Raw genomic sequence first — 24,554 nt, forward strand, 5'->3', positions numbered from 1 at the left:
ACTTTCTGTAGGCTGTTCAGATTATCAGAAACTGAACTGGTGGGATGCATCAGAAAAGGCAGGGGGTCTTTTGTAATGTCACACAAAAGCCAAGAAATCAGTTTGAACACCTCCAGAGTTAAAGGGGTTGTCCAGGCTTGTAACAAAGTCTGCAATCGAAAAAAAGGGGAAAAAGCTTGCTTATTTGGAGACCATCGCATGGATACCAGTAGTGTCACATGGAAATATGTTCAGAAAGAAGGAGCAACCCAGCTAGTGGTCTTCAGTAAAATGTAAACTTTTATTAATAGAAAAGCATAAAATGGATAATCCAAAGTCACAACCCCACCAGGGAGTTATGGGCAAACACGTTTCGGATGGAGATTCACTGCCATTCATTGCTTGCTGTAAGTGCATATACTATGGCATTTTATATCCTATCCTGTTAGGCACATAATCTAGATTCTCCAATCGTATACATATATTTAATTGGATCTAATTACGTATACAATTTGAGAATACAGATCATGTGCCTAACAGGATGTGACATAAAACGCCATAGTACAGTATATGCATTTTCGGCAAGCAATGAATAAGGATCTCTCTCCGAAACACGTGTGCCCATAACTCCCTGGTGCGGTTGTGACTTTGGATTATCCATTTTATGATTTGCTATGAATAAAAGCTTACATTTTACTGAAGACCACTAGGCTGGATTGCTCCTTTCTAAAGTTTGCAGTCACTCTGTGACTGCAGATTAGAGAATGGTAAGCGCCTGCTGTGCACCCGCCTTAATGATTCCCCGGTATCCCAGGTAGACGTGTGACTGCTTGTAGTCATGTGCTGATAAGGCTCCTGCGCATCTCTCAATAGAAGTAAATAGAGAGAACCGGGATGAGACGAGCCGGTGTATGACCAAGTATTCCTATCGTATATGTGCAGTCACATGACCTCTCGCTCGCACCGGAAACACGGGAATGGTGGCCGCATGTACACTGCAGTCACATATACTGACTGCAGACTTTTATCCCAAGCCTGAACAACCCTTTTAAAATGTGTTATTTTAGATCTGTTCCAAGAAGAAAAAGAACGTCCAGCTCCAAGAGTAAAATTCAAACATTTATTTGGTACAATTTAAAATTGTACCAAACATCTGAGTCTAAGAGCAATGTTTGCTCGAAACGCGTTCAGAGGGTTTTGGATCATCCCCATGCAGTAAATTTTTCCGTTTAGCAGCTCCTGATCACTAGCAGCCATGTATTCAATTTTAAATTGTACCAAATACATCTTGGAATTTTACTCTTGGAGCTGGAGGTTCTTTTTCTTCTTGGAATTATACTAAGGACGTTTTGGCAGAGACGTGTCCGTGCTCCGAGACATTGCTAAAGTTCTCATGAACTAATGAAAGGTGAGCTGAATCTCTCTTCTAACCTTACATTTTAGATCTGTTGTCATGTAATTGTTTATACTGGTTGCAAAATTGTCTCCAATCTGTGTACATTTCCACCATGGGGCTCGGTGATTTCTCCAGTGTGGGTATAAACATGGTGGAGTTGTAGGTTTGGCCCTTCACAGAGCCGTATACTGTCTATGGAAAGTGGCCGTGCAGATGTCACCATCACCCTCATTCATACATTTGGGATAGTATTTGTATTTCTACTGTAGCAGATAACATAACCTTGTTTTGTGCTTCCCACGTTCCAGCAGCGTAACCGCCTCGCACATTGGAACTATGGAGATAAAACGCCATCACCGTATTGAGTCCTGACTGTTGTGTTTGTTGGGAATCATTCAGACTTCAGTTTTTTTTCACGTACGAGAAAAAAGGACGGAGTTTCATCAGCATCTTTGGTCCGAGATTCATCATTTTTTCTTAGATGAGAAAAAATAGTGTTTTCCATCTTCTTTCAACCAGTCTATGAGAAACGGGCAGTAAACAGATGACTTCTGAATGCTTTCTGATTTTTTTTTTTTTTTTCATGGACCTGTAGACTTGCATTATTAGGGTGTTTTCACCCTGCGTTCAGGCACCCATTCAGTGGCCCCCTTTGGACATATAGGCCTACTGGATGCAGACACTCAGACGCGGTCTACTATGTCCGGGTGTACACCTCCAGTAGACGTACACACACAAAAATAATGCATGGCTGAGCGCACGTTCGCTCTGTCAACACCAGGGCTGTGAAGTCAGTGTCTCCATTTTGGTGGAGACGGTTTTATGGAAATTGAGGCGTTGGAGTCAGAGGTTTGGCTTACCGACTCCACAGCCCTGGTCAGCACCATTATAGTCTGTGGCCCTGTCGGCACATACGTCCAAATCCTGTTTTTCGGTGAGTTTGGGTATTAGCTCCGACGGGGCCACTGAATGGGTGCTAGAATGCAATGTGATAGCACCCTCAGCGACATTGATCTGACACTCAGATCATTATCAGACATGTCTCTGCGGCATGGTGTTGACCACTTGGACAGATTGGATATGTGAAGAATCCCACAGACTGTCATAGACACGAGTGCGGTCTGAATGATCCCTCACTGTGAGCAGCATTACTCTTCTGATGACTTCTGAATGTCCTTGCCATTATCTTATAGAAATAAAAATGTTTAGAAGGAAAATGTGGAATAACAGAAATGTAGTTGTGCTGAGCCCGAAGCAAGTTGTGTTGTTTTCTCTGATCAGGACATGAACAAGCTCGGGGAGGCTGTGGTTTATTTCCAGCGAGCAGCAGAGTTACAAACACAAGTCCCCATCGAATGCCTTCTGTCTCTTGGATACGTAGCGTCTTGTAAGATCATGACACGTGAGTCACTGCACTGCCCAATTACTACATGTGCGTCATTGCTTACTGTCACCGACCTGTTAAATAGTGAGGGGGAGGAGAAGATGGGGAATCCACCTGCAGGCATAATCCCTAAGGGGTTTAATTTCCAAAATGGGGTCACATGTGGGGAGTTTCTGTTGTTCTGGCTCCTCAGGAACTCTGCACATGGCGCACCTTCTCTCCCAAGCCCTAATGTTTGCCCATGTAGAAGTTCCCAACCTTGTACAGAGTATTGCTGAACATCCGGAGAAGTTGCTTCCCAAATTGTGGGCTCAATTTTCTTCTGTTACTTCTTCTGGGGCTTAAACAACACATGAGTGGTCTAGCCTCCTACATAAGGTCACTTATTGGGAGTTTCTGCTATTTTGTCACCTTAGGGGCTTTCCAAATCCAATATGGCGTCCACAGTCTATTCTGCCAAATTTTCACTTCCAATGTCAAACAGCGCTCCTTCCCCTCTGAGCCCTCTCGTGTGCACAGATGATAGTTTTTGACCACACGTGGGGTATATAGTCTATTATTACCCAATGTGAAAATGAAGCAATATTTTACTGTAAAAATGATTCCGGCACCTTAAAGGGGTATTCCCATCTCAAAGATCCTATTCAAAAATGTAGTAGGTGTAGTAATAAAATTATTATTTATTATTAATAATAACAATATTAGAAAATACCTCCACTTAGAAATGTGGTAGCGTTCTCTTGATAACCTATATCAGGTACACCATGTGCAGGCCATTGCAGTAGCTTAATTATTACAACTACTCATATACTCACAGTTAGTTGCTAGTGGTCATAACCAAGGATACCTAATCTTTGCAATGCCCTGCATGTTTAGTAAGCGTTTAGCTTATCAGGAGAACTATACTACATTTCTTATTAGAAGTATTTCCTAACATTATTACACCTACTACATATTGGGATAGGATTTTAGAGATGAGAATACCCCTGTAAGTCTAACAAACTTCTTTACAGCAGTTTTGAGTATGTTGAGCAGTGCGTTCTTAAAATTTTTTTCAACATAGGACTTATTAATGCATCACATGTCGCCTCCCTGACTTTGATGTGGGCCAGCAAATGATGCCTGTAACATTCAGCCATCATCTGCTTATAACAATCGCACGTAAAGCGGAGCTTCTTCCACAGCTGTTTTAATTGCCGGTCGGTCCTCCTGCAACATGATTGCTGGACACCGATGGGTCACCATGTGTCTGCTGAAGACCCCTGTGCCAGTCATGAGGGTACTTCTGTGACAGCCAGCTTGTGGTTGACCTTCAAATATTACCATGCTCTTTACTATATTGTGGTATTATTGTATAAAGCACCAGCAATCAGATAATCGCAAGTTCAAGTCCGCAAAGAGGACTACAAAACAACTACAAAAGTACAAAAAAAAAAAAAAAAAATCATAAATAAATCTACAAGCAAAACTACATTAACTATTGCTGCCCAACTCTTCACTGACGGAAGCCAGCGCTGGGCGACAAGGAGGCCTCTCATCCAACAGCAGGGACCATAATGATGGAAATGTGAATCTGACCTTCAGCAATGACTTTTCTAAAGCACTATTTGGTGCCATTTAATGCTTACTTTTTTTGCTCTTAACAAGCAGGTTAATAATAATTATTATAATCGTTAATTTGATATATATCGTAATTTATGATTGTATGTTCTGCTCTCTAGTGACTTGTATACTCAGCCGTTCTCTCCATAGATAACTCTGCGTATGTTCCTCCTGAATTCTGCTGTATCCATCTCGTCTTTCGTGCAGGAGATTATGACGGCGCTCTCGCGGTGTTCACAGAGATGCAACTTTTGGCTCAGGAGAAGGGTCTTCATACACCAGGAAACAATGTGCCAGTAGGTAAGAGAGGAGAATGTGGAGACCTGTCAGATCAGGCTGGGAATGGAAGCTTACTCCATTTGTGAAGTGATCTAAACCCTGATGATCATATGATTGGCTTTTATTACCACCACATAAAACCCAAATACTGTGCAGCAATGTATTTTATTTCTCTTCCTGCCTATTTTATTATTAGGAAATTATTACAGATTTGTTAAATAAGTAACAAGTCCTGAAATTCTTATAATTCTCTGAGATGTGCACATTTTTCACTTTCCTCTTCCACATATCATGCAATCTCTGGCCATGGTAATATACCAGCATCTATTCTTCATTCATTCCTAGAAGGTCACTATTGTAGTCATGCAGTCTCTGACCATGGTAATATTCCAGCATCAAGTCTTCATTCATTCCTAGAAGGTCACTATCGCAGACATGCAGTCTCTGGCAATGGTAATATACCAACATCAAGCCTTCATTCATGTCTTGAAGGTCACTATCACAGACATGCAGTCTCTGGCCATGGTAATATACCAACATCAAGTCTTCATTCATGCCTAGAAGGTCACTATCGCAGACATGCAGTCTCTGGCAATGGTAATATACCAACATCAAGCCTTCATTCATGTCTAGAAGGTCACTATCACAGACATGCAGTCTCTGGCCATGGTAATATACCAACATCAAGTCTTCATTCATGCCTAGAAGGTCACTATCGCAGACATGCAGTCTCTGGCAATGGTAATATACCAACATCAAGCCTTCATTCATGCCTAGAAGGTCACTATCACAGACATTCAGTCTCTGGCAATGGTAATATACCAGCATCAAGTCTTCATTCATGCCTAGAAGGTCACTATCACAGACATGCAGTCTCTGGCCATGGTAATATACCAACATCAAGCCTTCATTCATGCCTAGAAGGTCACTATCACAGACATTCAGTCTCTGGCAATGGTAATATACCAGCATCAAGTCTTCATTCATGCCTAGAAGGTCACTATCACAGACATGCAGTCTCTGGCCATGGTAATATACCAACATCAAGCCTTCATTCATGCCTAGAAGGTCACTATCGTAGTTATGCAGTCTATGGTCATGGTAATATACCAACATCAAGCCTTCATTCATGCCTAGAAGGTCACTATTGCAGATATGCAGTCTCTGGCCATGGTAATATACCAACATCAAGCCTTCATTCATGCCTAGAAGGTCACTATCGTAGTTATGCAGTCTCTGGTCATGGTAATATACCAACATCAAGCCTTCATTCATGCCTAGAAGGTCACTATCGCAGACATGCAGTCTCTGGCCATGGTAATATTCAGAAAGTTGTGGGAAACAGGGTGTATTGCAGTCCGCGCTAGCCGAGATTCACAAATCACCTGTATAGACAGGCCTCAATACAAATGCACCACAACTTTCTGAAGGTTTTTTCCACGTGTGAGTGGTTGGTGGAGGTCCTGCAGCAGCTGATTCTGTGATATGCTCTCAAGCCAGTTGTGGGTTACACAACTGGAATAGGTGAGTGGAACTGTATTATACTGCTCATACTTTTAAGTGTCACTAGTGATAGGGCACTATTGCGCCTCTTGTTCCCCCCACCATTTTTTGTCATGGTAATATACCAACATCAAGCCTTCATTCATGCCTAGAAGGTCACTATCGTAGTTATGCAGTCTCTGGTCATGGTAATATATCAACATCAAGGCTTCATTCATGCCTAGAAGGTTACTATCGCAGACATGCAGTCTCTGGCCATGGTAATATACCAGCATCAAGTCTTCATTCATGCCTAGAAGTTCTCTATCGTAGTCATGCAGTCTCTGGCCATGGTAATATTCCAGCATCAAGTCTTCATTCATGCCTGGAAGGTCACTATCGCAGACATGCAGTTTCTGGTCATCTGTTTGGACTGTACTATTATTCCCATATCTGGATACTTGGCATACAGCAGAATAAGGAATGATCCATCACTGATAGTTTCCAATGTGGAATGAGCAGTGACACACACTGGTTTGAAGGCTACTTTCCCTTATCCTGGGTTAATACCATCAAAGTTGCATTGAACAATTGATCAGTGATTACATGATATGTGAAAAAGTAAGGTGAAAAATGCTCTCAATTCAGATCGTATGGAGACTTAATGACTAAGGTAAGTCAGCAATAATGACCTTCCATTAAAGGGGAGACTTCTGTTCTTGTTGCATAAGGGGCTAAGGACTAACAGGCAGGTGGTTGGTAACTATTTGCCTCTTCTGGCAGCTCAGAGCAGGTACTGACTGGTGGTGGTGAGGAGGCAGTAGTGTCATTGCTGACTGTAAGCTTTCCTGAAGAGATGGGTTTTCAAGTTCCGTCTGAACATTCTGAATGTGGCTGATAGTTGGGCATGTTGGGACTCAGAATTCCAGAGGATGGGGATATTCAGGAGAAGTCTTGGAGGCAATTGGATGAGGAACGTATAAACGTGGAGGAGAGAAGAAGGTCCTATGAGGACCAGAGATTACATATGGGAAGGTGTCAAGAGATTTGTTTGGATATATATGGAGGAAACAGGATATGGAACGCTTTGTAGGTCAGGGTTAGCTATTCGAACTGGATACGTTGGGGAATTGGGAGCTGAAGAAGGGAATACTGTGGCGAGAGGTGAATAAGTCAGGTAGCAGAGTTAATGATGAGCTAAAGCGTTGCGAGAGTGTTAGCTGGGAGGCCACAGAGCAGAATATTTCAGTAGCAGAGACAGGAGATAATGGGGGCATGCACTAACATTTTAATAAAGTGAGGGTTGAGGAATGGACGGATTCTGGAAATATTTATGAGTTGGAGGTTGCAGGAGGTGGAGAGCGCTTGGAAGTGCGATGTGAAGGACAGGGCAGAGAATAGGGTAAGGGTCCCGTTTCACTTAGCGAAGCACCAGTGATCTCGACAACGATACAACCTGGTCAGGATCGCTGGTGCGTCGCTAAATGGTCGCTAGTAACCTGGCAAACAGGCAGATCTCTTCAGCACCGCATTAACGATCTGGCGATCCGTATAACGACCTCGGTGGTCGTTGGTACCTTGCCACGCAGCTTTTCTGAAGATTCACGCCTGCGTCCCTGAGTTCTGCGTCGCCAACGAGGTCGCTCATCGGGTCAAACACAGCGATGCGTGCTGGCCAGCGAGACACCGACAATGGAAAAATGGCCCAGGACATTCGAGCACGATCAGTGATATCCAGCGGGGGGGGGCGGTCGCCGCTGCGTGTCACATGTGGCGAGGTCGCTGTTGCGTCACAAAACTGGTGACGCTTCAGCGATCTCGCTATGCGAGACGGGGGGGCCTTACTCTCAGTTAGTGGACTTCTGGTACTGCGGAAAGGGTGGTGCGTTAATTGTGATAGGTGAGATGGAGGAAAGATGATGAGTTCAGATTTATCCACATTGAGCTTTAGGATGTGTGATGAGAAAGAGGATATGGCTGATAGACACTCCAGGATCCTGGGCAGCAGAGAGGTGACATCTGGGCCTGAGAGGTAGATCTGAGGGTCATAAGTGTATAGAGGGGTACTGGAAGCCATGGGACTTTATGAGCTTTCCTAGGCCAAAAGTATATATAAGAGTAAGTGTCACGCTCGCACCTTGGCTGAATGGCGCGAGCCGGGGGGTTGTGGCCCCACTGTGCCACAAACCAGACTACCCTGGAAGGGGCGTAACTACGGCAGCTACCTCGGTCTTCACTGGAGCATCTGATGGTGAGGTCAGGCTTGTGCGGCAGGTAGCTGCCGTGTGCCACTCCAGGGTGGTGTCTGGCTGTGGCTGCTGATCCCACTCGGGAACAGGACACCTGGACAAGTGCGAGTGACAAGCAGGCTGAGACACAGGGCAAGCAGGCACGGCTTGGTACACTGGCAAGCAGGCACTGCTTGGAGACACAGGGCAAGCAGGCACGGCTTGGAGACACAGGGCAAGCAGGCACAGCTTGGAGACACAGGGCAAGCAGGCACGGCTTGGAGACACAGGGCAAGCAGGCACGGCTTGGAGACACAGGGCAAGCAGGCACGGCTTGGAGACACAGGGCAAGCAGGCACGGCTTGGAGACACAGGGCAAGCAGGCACGGCTTGGAGACACAGGGCAAGCAGGCACGGCTTGGAGACACAGGGCAAGCAGGCACGGCTTGGAGACACAGGGCAAGCAGGCACGGCTTGGAGACACAGGGCAAGCAGGCACGGCTTGGAGACACAGGACAGACTGGCGTGGTATGAGAAAGAACAGGTAGGGACCTGTTCACACAGCAGGTGTAGGCAGGAGGGAGTGGTGTATGTTGGAACAGGATTTGGAGCTGAGCCGCAGGAGTGCGGCATAGGCGGAGCCGCAGGAGTGCTGCGTAGGCGGAGCCGCCGGAGTTCTGCGTAGGCGGGGCTGCAAGGGAGGAGAGCAAGCAGAGCGGCAAGGGAGCCGAGCAGGCAGAGCGGCAAGGGAGCCTAGCTGCAAGAGAGCATAGCAGGCAGAGCTGCAAGGGTGCAGAGCCTCAGACAGGGAGGACACAAGGAAAGACACAGCAGAGAAGGAAGCCAAAGACAAGGAGACTGACAGACAGAGGTAAGACTGAGTTCAGACAGAGACACAGGGACAAAGACACAAGGACCAGGATATTCTGCCTCCTGGCAGGCGGAAGGACAAGTAAACACTAGGCTAGGATCAAGACACAGAGACCAGGATATGCAGCCTCCTGGAGGGCAGCCAAAGAACACAAAGCAAGGCTAAGTGTTGTGAACTCATTTTCTGCTCCACCAGTTGAGAGTTCTCCTTCCGTTCTCTGTTGTGAGTTCATTTTCCCCTTCATTACTGAGGCCCGAGGAACTCCCTCTTCTGGTAAAGAAAGGTAGTGAGCCTGATTCTCAAACACCTGAGGCTGATGATTGTGACTGGCTGAGTGGAGTTACAGACTGGATATAATGCTGCCGATGCCCTTCTGCCCTGCGGGTGATTTCTCTGTGGGATCCTTGGAGACCAGTCTGAATTTCTGCTCCTCCAAAGCTAAGTTTGCTGCTCGGTCTTTTGCTTTTGTGCTTTGACTTTGTTTTTGCTTTGTTTTTCTGGATTTCTGCCATTCCCTGCTGGGGTGTGCTGAATTCATTTAGCTCTGTCTTCTGAAAATACCTGAGTGCTGATTCAGTTTTTGAAGCCTAGCTGCTTCAGGGCCTTTTTCATATCAGCTGGTTGGCTTATGTTTTTGATAGGGTTTTGGCAGATTGCAGACAGCAGCCTTCCTGTCCTTTCCTATCTAGGTAGTTTTGGGGCCCCGTCTTTGCTCAGTCTATCTTTCTGTCTGTGTTGGTATTTTCATCTTGCTTCACCGTCATTATATGTTTGGGGCTGCCTATTGCTTTGGGGTCTTCTCTGGGGCAGTTTAGATTTCCCCTTTCTTTCTTTAGGCCTATGTATTTCTCCGGCTGTGATCGAGGGGTCTAGGGCATCGTAGGAACCCCCCACGGCTACTGCTAGTTGTGTTGATAGGTTCAGGGGTCTGCAATCTGATAGTTGCCAACTTCTCTGGTTTTCTGGACTTAGCGTGTATTTTTGCTTTTGCCTCCTACGGTGACTCATTCATAACAGTTCTCCCTCTGGTAGTGACAGGAGGTAGTGAGGTTGGTTTAATTGGTAGTGATCTGCCACCTGATGATGAGGATAACGATTGGATCTCTGGAGTGTCAGACTGGATATAAGACAGCCGACGCCCTATCCTGGTGCTGGTGATTCAGTCTGCTTCTCAGGTCTTGGACTTCAGCTCTGTTCCAGTCTTCTCAAGCTAAGTTTTTTTGCTAATGTTCACACTTGCTTTTGTTGGTCTATTCAGCTTTTTTGTGTGGTCAGCCAGCCCCAGCTGGGGCTGTGCTGAACTTCCACTCTTATTTATCTGTATTTGCCAATTTGCCTTTTTTGTCCTTTATTATATTGGCCTCTTTTTGCTCTGTCTCAGAATATTTCAGAGTGCTGATATAGAGGGAGAAGTCTAGTGACTTCAGGGTTAATTTTGCTATCAGAAGTGTTGGACATTATTTTTGTAGGGTTTTTGGCAGATTGCAGACAGTGTCTTTCCTTTCCTGTCCTTTCTAGTTAGTTTGGCCCCATCGTTTGCTCAGCCTATTTTCCTGCCTGTGTTTGTGTTTTCATCTTGTTTCACCGTCAATACATGTGTGGGGGCTGTCTTTCCTTTGGGGTCTGCTCTGGGGCAGTTAGTTTTCCCCTTTTCTTGTTTTAGGCTTATGTAGTCCTCCGGTTGTGACGAGGCGTCTAGAATCATCGTAGGTACGCTCCACGACTGCTGCTAGTTGTGTGGTTAGGATCAGGGATCTGCAATCTGCATAGTTACCAACCTCTCTGGTTTTCTGAGACTTAGCTTGTGTTGTTTTTTCTCCTCGGTGACCCATTCATAACAGCTAAGAGTATTCCTCCAGAGAAGGAGATACACAGAACAGGGCCTGGCTTCCTCAGCAGCAAGATACTAACTGAGTATAGACATTACACAGGCAATGTTCCAGTGGGTGTGGCGGAACTAAATAGTCAAGGGCTCTAGGTAATTGGTCAGGGACAGATAAGACAGGTGCCCCCTGACTGCATAAGAAACAGAGAGTTCTGGCGCCGCCCCCCCTATACACGCACAGCCAGGAGCCATGCAGGAGAGCAGAGGCACAGAGCACAGGACTGGCAGCAAACAGAATTCACAGCATGACCCGGAGCAGTGAGTAAGTTGATGTGCGGGGGATGGGAGGCCATGCAGTGATGCCAGCAGGGTTGTTACAGTAAGAGTCTCAGGACAGAGCCTTGAGGGACACCAACAGAGAGAGGGTGTGATGAGGAGGTAGTGTGGTAGTGGGAGACACTGATGAATGTCCCTTTAGAGAGGTGGGAAGAGATCTTTTAGAGGGCAAGGTCTTTTCCACCAAGAGAAGAGAGGTTTTGTTATAGGAGGGAGTGGTTGACTGTGTGGAAGGCGGAGGACAGGTCTAGAAGATGTATTGAGAATTGTCAGCAGCTACCTGCCTGATAGTTCTTAGCCCCATGCACACATGTAATAAATGTCCGCTGTAGTAAATGGAGGCTGGAATCCAAGATCAGTATCGCGACAACACAACATCACAGAAATACAGACAAACTGGATGGGAAAACACCTGCTCCAAAGTGTACACACTGCAGGCTCAATGTCCACCACAAGTGGCGGTGTGTAAACTCAAGTACAAAATAAAAATTAACTATTTGCCTGCTTTGGGCAACAAAGCTGTCATAGCAATATGTGCGGTGGGTCTCTATTCTGTATTACTGTGCCTACTCTTGCTTATATGCCTGTTTCCAATGGAATACACTACATTTTTACCAGTGTTATCAGCCTTCTTGGGAGGCTTATATTTCGGTACTCTGTTATTGTCTTATGTTCCTTGGATTTACTTTATTTGCTGCATAACTTTTTTAGTTTTGCATTTGTAGTTATACACTGCCATCTAATGGCTAGACATTGAAATTGTGCGTTGTACATTCTTGTCCTGGTGTTTTCCCATCTTACTCACTTGTATTCTTGTGATTTTGAGTTGTCTGTGTACTAATATCCTCTGTGGATTTAATTTTAAATGTATTAATAAAAATGCTATAGTCTTTCTAACTAATGAGTTCAAAGATAACAAAATCGTCCTTAGAACACTCCAAACATGTAGTCTAGAGTTAAGTATTCCAGGTGTAGGATGTTCCTCAATTCCAAGCGAAATCCAGCCGATATTGTTTTTAACATACAAGTGTGTCCACATTAGTGGCATCATCATGGGAGCGGACAGGTTTGGCCCACATGTACCCTTTAATCACACCTTCATTGTTTAAGAGAGAAATGGGAATGACATAGAATGGAATTATAGGTCTCCTCCTTCTTGTTGGATCCACTTTTTACTGCTGTCCAAAAAATGCATAAAAAACTAACCTTTAAAGATAAAGAGCAGCACTGCCAGCCACTGATATCTACGACTACAGGAAGGAATTCTGGCTCATTGAAAAATGCAAACTTTTAGAGACTTTAAAGTGATTAGTTCCACAAAGTTTTGGAAAACCTTGACATTACTATATCCATGTTTCATAAAGGCCCCGATTCAACCTTTGCTTTTTTATCTTGTGATATTAGTTACGTTTTTTGCCAGATTCCTCAAACGTACGCACACGATTCTTGAATTTGGCTCAAAGTCAAAAATTGTATTTTTTTTCGTCTTAAACTGTTTTTGTGACTTATTGGTACCAAAAGTTGCAAGTTTTGCAAAATGGTGCAAAAATTGTGCCAAAATACTGGCAAGCTCAAAAATTCAGTGGAGGGAGGACTGGAGAGGAGTTCCTCCAAATTTTACGCTTTTGATCAATCAGGCTGAAACATCTGGCATCACTAAACTTCGGCCGCAAAGCAAGCAAAAATAAAAACCGACATGCACATATAAAATAAACTACAAAACAGGCGCAGATAGAAGAATTAATTGGTTCCAAGCAAAATAAGATGGAAAACACACAGACAAAAACCAGACACAAAGGTAATGATGAATCAGGGCCATCATGGAGCAGAGTGAGTATTACTGTCAGCATTAAAAAATACAAAAAATGCTCTTCATCACGTGCAAAACGTTTTCAGAAGACATGTAATGAACGCTGTCTTTCCCATTACAAACTGCGTAGTAGCTGGACCCATGAGGACCACCGGCACAGCTTGCTTTCTCGGGTTTTCTCTGGTATCTCAGATTAGAGACGTGTATGTGATCTCCTGATAGAAGTGGTCTCTGTCTTTGTTCCAGGAGCGTTCCTGGACATTATTGTGAAATGTGAAGTGTCCCGGGTTCTCCTCCTTATGCTGCTGCAGGTAAGCTCCACTACCATCAAATAATAGACCTCTGTCCAAAATAAAGAGCATGATTTTTTTTATTTATTTATTTATTTTTTTTTGGGGGGGGGGGGAGGTTTCTGGGGGCATTTTACTTACCAGTGTTTTCTCTGCAAAATCCTTTATACCTGAGATCTAATAATTCAGAAAATCCTATACTTGTCTGCATGATGATCTCGAACATCACAAGAACAAATCTGGAGACTTTACAAAGGAAATCAATTAGAAGACTCCTCTGAGGGTAGAAAGCAACAAACAAAACAATAAATCAGTTTTTTATTATCATTGTACTTGAAATTTCTTAATGAGTAAATGGCGTATTGCTGCTGCGGGGGATGGGGTCTGAGTGAATTATGATCCTGCCCGTGTGACCGCTTAGATGCTGTATTCAACAGTGAGAAAAAAAGAAGCACAAAACAACTTCAGAAACTGTCTGCTGCCTTTACATCACTGCAGAATAGACTGGGCTGATCAGATTATTTGGTCGTGTGTGCATTGCTAAAATTTTCATGTCTAGGGTATTAGGACATACCGTAATTAAAAAAAAAAAATAGTAATTTGAGTCCTTAGAAGATTGGTAGGTCTTTAAAGTTAGATAAATACAACCTTAGTTGAACAACAACCCAAGACATTAACAAAAACTAGGCCAGTGTGTAGACGCTGTGTGTGAAAAATATAAGTATACCTTTATAGTTTCCAGGAATAAAGAACCGCTAAGTGCTGCTAATCAAGCGCCCTTGATTTAATTGTTCATCCGCAAGTATGACGGCGTCTATAAAAGCAGAAGTTTGTGCAGTGTGCTGGTTTGGAGCATCCACGCGGGTGTTAGCACAGTGTCATAAAGGAAAGAGATAAGCAATGTAATTAGAGAAGAAATTATTTCTGCCCATCAATCTGGGAAGGGTTAGAAGGCCATTTCCAAACACTTTGGAGTCTATCATTCTACAGCTAGAAAGATTATTGACGAGTGGAAATCAAGAAAGTTGACAATCTTCCCATGAGTGTAAAGGCCCCGTCTCACATAGCGAGATCGCTAATGCGTCACCGATTTTGTGACGCAACAGCCATCTTGCCGCAAACTCACTACATGTGACACGCAGCAGCGACCGGCCTCCCTGCTGGATATCGCTGATCGAGCAGGAATGTCCTGGGCCATTTTTTCGTCGTCGGCGTCCCGCTGGCCAGCATGCATCACTGTGTTTGATCCCTGGATCGTTGCTGTGTCGATGAAGAGATCTGCCTGTTTGGCAGCTTACTAGCGATCATTTAGCAAAGCACCAGCGATCCCTACCAGGTCGTATCGTTGTCGGGATCACTGGTGCGTCTCTAAGTGAAACGGGACCCTAAGTCCCATCAAAATCACCCCAAGGTCAGACCGTAAAATGTGCAGGAAATTACAGAATACCGAAGAGCTACAGCTCAGACTCCAAAGGCATTAGCGTGATGTACGGTCATAATCTTGAACATATAATTAGAAGAAGATTGAACAAGTGTTGCTAGTTTGAAGGGTTGCTAGAAGAAAGCTACCTCTTTCTGAAACGAACATGTCAGCACAGCTAAAGTTTGCAAACTAACATCTGGACAAAATTTCTCAACAAAGTCCTTTGGACAGTTGAGACCAAAGTTGAGATGTTTGGCTATAATGCCCTGTGTGAAACACGATATATCAGCACAAACACATCATAACAACTGTCATACACGGTGGTGGAGAGGTGATAATCTGGACTGTTTTGTAGCTTCAGGACCTTGAGTTGACCATGAGTTCCTCCAAAGTATTCTAGAGTCAAATGTAACAAAAAAACTAATTCTTGGCTGAGTCATGCAATGGGGCAATGATCGCAAGCACAACAGGAAATCTACATCAGAATGGTTGAAAAAAAAAAAGAAACTCAATGCCCAAAAATCTCAGTGAACTTAAGATGACTTTTCACTGGATTTTTTACATTTAGACTAAGTACACCCTCCAATTGTCGCTGCGCCACTGATTCACGAACAGTTTTTTTCCTCTGTGCCCCTGTGTTCCAAATTTACGCCCCCCAGTAATAAATATTAAAATTTTCCCTTCACCTGCCGTGTTTTGATTGACCAGCATCAGAGAAGAAAACCGTGACCGCTCACAGACGTTCTGTGGTACAGACCCAGTTGGTTGAAGGGATGATTTGCATCTTTATTTACAGGGAACATAACTTTTAAACAGAGGGGCACAGACAAGGGCACTCCCCCAGGAGTCCCCAGCCAGTGGCATGCCGCTAATAACAGTAGACCTCGCCCCTACCCTGCATCTCACATTCAGCTGTATTGACATACAGGATGCTGATACAGTTGAAAGCAGTGATGGAGGAGGGAAGCTGTCCACTCTCTCACCCATCATCCTCCCTCGGCTTCTGTCGTCTCAGTCATAGACGTCCATGCAAGCACCATGTGATGCACGTTACACAAGTCTGCAGTGGTGGCTCGAAAATAGTTGAAGAAAACTCAACTTTAATATCATCATAAGAGGTATTTAAAGCATAATCAATCATGGAAGGTGCCATAAGAGATAAAGAAGTGAGGTGAAACCAAGTACATTTTTTTTATTAATTACAAAGTTAAAACAATGAATACAAAAAGGAAAAAGAAAGGGCAAAGGAGCCTCCAAACGAAAGGGGGAAGAGGAATGACCAGCAATGAACCAATGATTGTACCAAGCGGTATAAATAAAGTGCACAGTGCGTGGAGAAATAAGCCTCAAAGGTAAATCCGCTACTGTTAAGCTTGTGCACAAGGAGGAGGGTGCTGGTGATGCTTCCGCCCCGCTTAACAGTGCGTGCCTCCATCTCGGCTACAACAACAGGTAATATTCATTTATACCACAAAAATTTCTTTCTTGGACAGATTTATCTATTGAGCACTGATATCTCTTGGCAGCATTTATTTCATATGAGCACAAGTGGTACTTTACCATATTTTACCTCTATTCTTTACCTTGTGTTCTCTGTTATATTGGGCCCTTTTCTGCCTTCAAGTTATAAATAGCCTGCATTTAATGGTGCCTTTTTCACTTTCTCAGCAGAACAAGCAATTATTATTGCATTTGCTGTGTTTCCATTATGCTGACCAATTCTTAAAGGGTTGTTAGGAATTGGGGATTTCAAGAGCGGATTTACCTTTTGAGGCTTATTTCTCCACGCACTGTGCACAATCATTGGTTCATTGCTGATCATTCCTTCCCCCTTTTGTTTGGAGGCCCCTTTTGCCCTGTCTTTTTACTTTTTGTATTCATTGTTTTAACTTGGTAATTAATAAAAAATACTTTTTAATTTACTCGGTTTCACCGCACTTCTTAATCCCTAATGGCATCTTCCATGATTGATTATGCTTTAACTATGTCTATCGAAGTGACTTCAGCCTCTTGAAAATAGGATTATGGGAATAATGATCATAAGAGGTGTTGGTTCCAGTTTGCAAAAAAGTATGATAAGTGAACAGTAGAAGATTGGAAACAAGTGATTTGGAGCGATGAGACGAAAGTCAATTGACTAGGCTCTGAAGGGTGCAAATGGGTGTGGAAGAAACAAGTGACAAAGGGGATAATGGATCGAGAAGTTGAAGGAACTGTCAAGTTCGGTGAAGGAAGCCTGATGATATGGGGTTGTTTCCCAGCCAAAGGCGTTGGATACTTGACCAGGATCAATGGTGGTCTCAATGCTGAGCTATATGTGATTATCCTACAAGATGAGTTACTTTGTACACTCGAGTACTATGGGTATGAAAAGGACGACATAGTGTTCTAGCAGGACAATGGCCCAAAGCATACATCGAGTTTGGGGAAGAAATGGTTCAATGACAATGAAGTAGAGATGCTGGATTGGCCCTCACAGTCCCCAGACCTCAACCTAATCGAACAGTTGTGGGCAGACTTGAAGAAAAAACCTTATACATATTCAAGCGAGTCGAGCAATATGCACCTACCTTGGGAAAGTGTAGTAGAGACCTGAGATCAGATTTCGATCGAAAGCATGCCGAGAAGGATTCAGGCAGTGTTGAAAGCCAAAGGTGGATTTATAAAATACTATCAAAATAATGAAAAATTAAAACTTAGATTTTTTTTTTTTTTTGTTGCAAAACTAGAAATACAGCACTGAGTGGATTAGATACCCACACATTCTCACGATATAGAATAGCAAATCAGCAATAGAGAAAAATCATAAAACATAACCTTTAATAAATGTAATAAAAGCTACCAAAGATAAAGTGCAGATAAAAACACACTGAATCAGATGCCACAGACTATAACAGAGAGTGTCTGTATAAATAAACACAACGGATCACCCCCAGTATATATATGTGTCTATTTCAAGTCCAAAAATTTGAAAAAAGTTTGGACTAAAAGATACTCGGTCTGAAAAATGTGAATTAAGACCAAGTATAAACAGATTCCTTAACAGAGGAATAAACCTGTACCCTGTTCAGATCAAGGAATATGCCTGTTCATGCATATAGAGAAGACATCAAATATAAGAAATCCATATACATTATGTGAAAAGGAAAGATCTCACCACATGCAGATGGAGGATGTCCAAGGTCAGATGTCCCATCTGAGTCATGTCAGGTCAGGAAAAAGGCATTCGCCCTATTCAAGCCCGAAAGGAGCTAATGTTTCTAACACCCATGACTCCCGCCCTAACAAGGGCAGTCCACATCTAACCCTCACAATGCTAGCCCTACACAATCCCTGTGCATCCCAACGCGTTTCGTCACTTGCTGACTCCTCAGGGGACCTAATAGCAGATATTGGGCATCATAACAAGGTATACAGGCTGCCTCCTAGCCACATGTATAAACTGTGTTCCAAATTATTATGCAAAAAGAGTTTAGGAGTGATAAGGTTAGAATTTTTTTGTTTGTCATTTAAACTCCTTGATGGTGATGTGTGTCAGGGCTCTTTATATCACTGAAAGCAATTGCAGATACCTGTGCAAATTAGTTTGGCAGGTGTGTCCAAATAAAGGCAAGACTACTTAAGAAGGCTGTTCCACATTATTAAGCAGCCTACATTTTTTGCCAAAATGGGAAAGAAAAAGGATGTGACAGCTGCTGAGAAGCAACAAATTGTGGAGTATTTAGGTCAAGGCATGACTACAATCAACATTGCCAAGACACTTCATCGTGATTATCGCACAATCAAGAAGTATGTAGCTGATTCCCAGCACACACGTGTGCGTGCTGATAAGGAAAAATTGAGGACTCTTTCCAACAGGCAATTGCGTCAGGTTAAAAGAGCAGCTGCAAAAATGCCTTGTCATAGCAGCAGACATGTTTTTGAAGCTGCTGGTGCCTCCAACGTCCCCCCGAATAACAAGATGCAGGTTTGCAGCTGTGCGTCAGCCATCCTGTCGACCACCTCTATCCACTGCACACAAGCAGAAACGGCTCCAGTGGACCAAACGATACATGAAGACTGACTTCCAAACTTTTGTTCACCGATGAGTGCCGTGCAACGCTCGATGGTCCAGATGGATGGAGTGGAGGATGGCTGGTTGATGAAAACACAGCTAAGGTGCCAACAAGGAGGAGGTGGAGTAATGTTTTGGGCTGGAATCATGGGGAGAGAGATTGTTGTCCCCTTTAGGATCCCTGAAGGGGTAAAGATGAACTCCCTAATCTATGTGGAGTTTCTAAAACAGAGCTTCCTGCCATGGTTCAAGAGGAAGAACCGTGCTTTCCGCAGCAAGATCATTTTCATGCATGATAATGCACCGTTTCATGCTGCAAATAACACATCTGCATCTCTGGCTGCTATGGGCATAAAAGAGGACAAACTTATGGTGTGGCCACCATCTTCCCCTGACCTCAACCCCATTGAGAACCTCTGGAGCATCATCAAAAGGAGTGTCTATGATGGCGGGAGGCAGTTCACATCTAAGCAACAGCTCTGGGAGGGTATTCTGTCCACATGCAAAACAATTGAAGCACAAACCATCCAAAAACTGACAAATTCAATGGGCGAGAGAGTTCAGAAGCTTCTTTCCAACAAGGGGTCCTATGTGCAAATGTAACATCACCTAGAATAAAGTTTTGACTTGAAAACTGTTTGATTTCATTTTGTAATAAGCTGATAATGCTTATAATTTCACAATTGACCATTTTTTTGTTCAAAATAAAAATAAAAAGGTTGAAAACTCTGCTGTGCATAATAATTTGGAACATGCATTCTGAGTGTTTCTTATTTTTAAAAATATACTGTTTTCATAGGCAGTTTGTTCAAAACATTGCAGTTATACTAGAATATTAGATGACTGGAAAATAACAATGACTGCAATTCATATAGGTAATTTAGAGAAAATATGAGGAAATATTTTTTGCATAATAATTTGGAACACAGTGTATACTGGGAGTGATCCGTTGTGTTTATTTATACAGACACTCTGTTATAGTCTGTGGCATCTGATTCAGTGTGTTTTTATCTGCACTTTATCTTTGGTAGCTTTTATTACATTTGTAGCAAAACTGTAAAAATGCAGTGATATGGAAAGAATCTGCATAACTAATCACATGCTAAATAGTTGCAAGTTAAATTTATGGATGAGATAGCCAAGATGATTGTCTGTAAAATGATGTAGTCTCTCGTTGGAAGCAGTAGTGGATGGAGAGATATGGAGCCTGAAAGTTAAAGGGAACCTGTCATGTCCCCCATCCCCTCCAACCCAGGAGCATTCACTTATGTATGAGTGAATTGCCTGCCTAACTATAACTGTATGAAATTTTTTTGTAAAAATGAGGTTTAAAAAAGCTTTTACATTGTCGCAGTTTCGTATGCTAGTGAGGGATTTGACTAGTCAATGGGCCGTTAGTTGCCCAGACTAGTCAACCCTCCTTTTATGTTACCACAGCCGTGCAGACGTGATAATATAGTTTGTAGAAGCTGTCGTAATCGTCAGTTCCTGCTAATCTTGCACAAGCTAGCTGCACATTTCAACCGCGTTACTGCACCTCTGCAGCCGGGTGTACGCACTGCGCTTGACCGGGAGCCATCTTCTGACCTCCTGATCAGGCACACGGTGATTTGAAGCCAGGAACTGTACACCCAGCTTCTGAGGCGCGCTGCACATGACCGGAAGTTCATAAGATGGCTCCCGATCATGCGCAGTGTTCGCCTCTGAAGCTGGGTAGCGCACACCCAGCTGCAGAGGTGCAGTGACTCTGCCGAAATGTGTGCGTGCACGAGGGCATGATGATATGGAAAGAGGGCTGACTAGTCTGGGGAACTAACGCCCCATCGACTAGTCATAACCCTAATTAGCATGTGAAACCAGGGCTGGTTAGGCAGGGAATTTACTCATAAATAAGCGAATACTGCTGGGTTTGAGAGCATGGCGGACGTGACAGGTGCCCTTTAAAAGGTGTTCATAGGGGTAAACATCAGCAATCACCCAAAGAACGAGCAAAATGCTGCCTATTCGTCGGGTGATTGGATTCTTTATGCTGAAACAAAAATCATTGTTCTTAGCAGCACATTGCTCGGTGACAACTGCAGATATGCTGCTGATAACATGATATATGATCTAGATTGATTGATCTATTAGTGATTGTTCTATCCCCCTCATTCTTCCTCAGCTAGTCAAAAGCAACCAGGAAGCAAGCACTGAATGATTTCAGTATGTTGATGTGGACTCCAGCGCTGAGCCCACATCTTTTCCGACACATGACAGCTGATCTGATCAACTGTGATGTCATGTGTTAATAACAGCCACCGGTGAAATCGTGATCCACCCGCGGCTGTCAGCATGTTAAATACCGCTTCAGTCTCCTGACGCCGCCATTTAACATGCTTGGGCCAGAAGCACATCACTAACCCCGCCGATTGGCGCCCCGTCACATGATTACAGGGCGCCGATGGGTTGGCATGACAACCGGGGTTCTGCAGGTGACCCCAGTGGTTGTCATTGCTTGTGGCCGGCGTTCATAGCTGGTGATCAATTCTGCTACTGCTCTGTGTAGCACAAGCAATCAGAAGATCGCAGCTTCAAGTCTCCTATAGAGACTATTGAAGCAAGTGAAAAGTAAAAAAAAAAAGGTTAAAACCTTAAAAAAATGTAAAAAATACTAAGTTCAAATCGCCTCCCTTTTGCCTCATTCAAAATAAAAAAATACACATTTGGTATTGCTGCAATCAGAAACGCCCGATCTATCAAGATTTCAAAAAATTAATCCGATCAGTAAACGGTGCAACAAGAAAAAAGTTAAAAATACCAGAATTACTCCTTTTATAATTACCTCAACATTGCAATAAAGTGCAATAATAGTATCTACCTCAAAATGGTATAAATAAAAAGGTCTGCTTGTCACGCAAAAAGTAAGCCTTCACCCATACCCAGATCTCGAAAAATGGAGACGCTATGTGTCTCGGAAAATGGTGTAATTTTTTTTTTTTTTTAACAAACTTTGGATTTTTTTTTTTTGCCACTTAGAAAAGAATCCTTACATGTTTGATATATGCAAACTCGTAATGACCTGGAGAATCATAATAGAAGGTCAGTTTTAGCATTCAGTGAACATGGTAAAAAAAACCTAATTATGGAATTGCAATTTCCCCACACTTGAAATTTTTTTCCTGTGTTTTTCAGTACATTATATGGTAAAAGGAATGGTGTTGGTCATACACCTTGTCCGAAAACAAACAAACCCTTAAACGACCATATTGAAGGAAAAATAAAAAAGTTGTGACTCTGAAAAGAAAGGGAGCGAAGAAATGGAAAATGGCCCCGGGGGTGAATGGGTTAGCAGACTGAACTCAGCCCATGTAAATGCAACGATGTGATGGTACAATATGTTAGAATTTGGATCCCCACTTTAAACTTTAGCCCTGGGCCCCACTTTGTCTAACACCGGCCCTGGGCACAGGAGAAAAAGAACAGTTCCAGAATCGGTAGATCAGCACCAATTGGAGGAGGTACTAGAGTTTAGATTTAAAAAAATCCAGTGAAGGGTCTAAAATTCCTGCAGAAGATGTGAGAGACGGACAAGGAAAGTTATTGCTTCTAAAGGTAGCTCTATAAGCTATTGATTTATGGGGTGTAATTAATTTTTCAAACATTTGTTTCTGCATTTTTTTAATTTATTTTTGAACTGCTGAAAAGATGGGGATTTTAGTATTTTTTTAAATTTTTATTTATCTGTATTTTTAGTCCCCTTTGGGCACTTGATCATTTGATTGCTTTTCTGTATACTGCAGTACAGCTGTGTAGCCAGTGAAATTGACAATCTCCTATAAAGCCTTACCGTTGGCAGTGATAGCGGTCTTCATGAGACCCAGCCATGTAAATGACACTGCCAGTGATTGACAACAGCATCTAAATGATTAAAGAGCAACTTTAGGAGCTTAGCTATATAGGTTATATAGGTATATAAAAGGAGCTTAGCTATATAGCTGACAAGTTCATAGGCCCCCTACACCCATATATTGTATAATGATGTAATGTGGTCATGAAGGGGTGTTTAGACAAATGTTTGGTTACTCTTACTGCAAGACTCTGTTTAATAGGAATCTGTTGTTAGGTTTTTGCTATGTAATCTGAGGGCAGCATGAAGTAGGGGCAGAGATACAGATTTCAGTGATGTGTCACTTATTAGACTGTTTGCTGGTGTTTAAATACAATGAAGGTTTTGTCACCAGGAGATTATCACTGCCTGGACTAGCATCCCTATGAATTATGTCCCATTTCTGTCCCCAGCACTGCCTAGCAGCTCAATGTCAAGAGACAATGTTTGTGGAGAGCCTGGTCTGGGCGGGGGCAGCTTTCTGAGCTCTGCTACTTGTTAAAACTCATGATTGTGTCATAACTGCTGTACCTAGTGAACTGAGTGATACATCGCTGGAATCAGGGTGTCTTTTCTTACAATGTACTGCACTCAAATGAGGTAGCAAAAACCTGGTGACAGATTCCCTTTAACCCCTTAACTACCTCCAATACGCCTTTTACCAGAGGCAGTTAAGGGTACTTATTCCTCATCGACGCATTTTAACGGCTCTAAGAAATAAGGTTATTGTGCCTCCCAGCGTCGGGAATTCTCCAGGGTCTCGGCTACCGGGGGTAGTTGAGACCCTGGAGAAAATGATTCGGGTCGTTTTTTACCAACCCTAATGTTGCGATCACCGTTATTCAAAGAATAACGGAGACCGCAAAAAAACAGTCAGACTTCCCATTTAATTTCTCTCTCCGCTGATATGATCTAGCATATCAGAGGAGAGAGAAGTAAGGTCTCCCAAGCCCCCCCCAGTACCTCCGTTGTCCCTGGACCCTCCTGCATCCCCCAGTCCTGGCCCCCGGCCGTCGTCGTCATCTTCTGGGATGAAAATGGCGGGCGCATGCGCAGTGCTCCCGCCGAGATCTGCCGGCTGGCACCCGGCAACAATAGGAAATTTTGCCTATTGGATCATTTTGATCACTGTGACAGACTTTTTTGACAGTGATCAAAATAAAAAAAATAGTAAATCAAACTCTCTTTATCACCCCCTTTGCTAGGGAAAAATAATAAAATAAGAAAAAATATTTATTTCCATTTTTCCGTTAGGGTTGGAGTTAGGGTTATGGTTGTGGTTATGATTGGGATTAGGGTTAGGGGTGTGTTATGGTTAAGGTTGTGGTTAGGGTTATGGTCAGGGTTGGGATTAGGGTTAAGGGTGTGTTGGGGTTAGAATTGGGGGGGGGTCCACTGTTTAGGTACATCAGGGGGTCGCCAAACGTGACATGGCACCCGCCATTGATTCCAGCCAATTTTATGTTAAAAAAATCAAACTGTGCTCTCTCCCTTCTGAGCCCTGCCATGCGCTCAAACAGTGGCTTTCCCCCATATACGGGATGTCTGCGTACTCTGTAGAAATTGGACAGCAAATTTTGTGGTCCACTTCTGATACACTTGTGAAAATAAAAAAAATCGGTTCCAAAATAAAAGTTTGAAAATTGCAAAATTGTCAATTTTTGCAATATTTCCTTTTTTTCCATAAATAAATGCAAGTTATATCAAATAAATTTTACCACTAGCATGAA

At 43.3% G+C, this 24,554-nt stretch overlaps 1 protein-coding gene and 1 long non-coding RNA gene across 4 annotated transcripts in view; one reads left to right on the top strand and one right to left on the bottom strand.

Moving 5' to 3' along the window:
* Positions 1-24,554, top strand: part of LOC141098692 (40-kDa huntingtin-associated protein-like) — a 62,023-nt gene that overhangs the window by 12,631 nt on the left and 24,838 nt on the right. For 2 of the 3 annotated variants that reach the window (XR_012234314.1, XM_073586661.1), the window contains exons 6-8: positions 2,657-2,777; positions 4,512-4,661; positions 13,439-13,503. Coding sequence is in view for 2 of the 3 variants with exons in the window: in XM_073586661.1 (XP_073442762.1) it covers positions 2,657-2,777; positions 4,512-4,661; positions 13,439-13,503 (336 nt within the window). In the remaining variant the exon portion in view is untranslated. The remainder of the gene's footprint in view (positions 1-2,656; positions 2,778-4,511; positions 4,662-13,438; positions 13,504-24,554) is intronic. The other variant, XM_073586662.1, reaches the window with a different exon arrangement.
* LOC141098693 (uncharacterized) overlaps positions 13,510-24,554 on the bottom strand; it is a 51,739-nt gene continuing 40,694 nt past the window's right edge. Inside the window, exons 2-3 of the long non-coding RNA XR_012234315.1 lie at positions 17,476-17,575; positions 13,510-13,728 (exon numbers count right to left, since the gene is read on the bottom strand). This is a non-coding gene — a long non-coding RNA (uncharacterized lncRNA). The remainder of the gene's footprint in view (positions 13,729-17,475; positions 17,576-24,554) is intronic.

The sequence above is a fragment of the Dendrobates tinctorius genome, unplaced genomic scaffold (assembly GCF_039654945.1).
Source record: "Dendrobates tinctorius isolate UK_male_01 unplaced genomic scaffold, ASM3965494v1 ptg000094l, whole genome shotgun sequence".
NCBI classification, from domain to species: domain Eukaryota; kingdom Metazoa; phylum Chordata; class Amphibia; order Anura; family Dendrobatidae; genus Dendrobates; species Dendrobates tinctorius.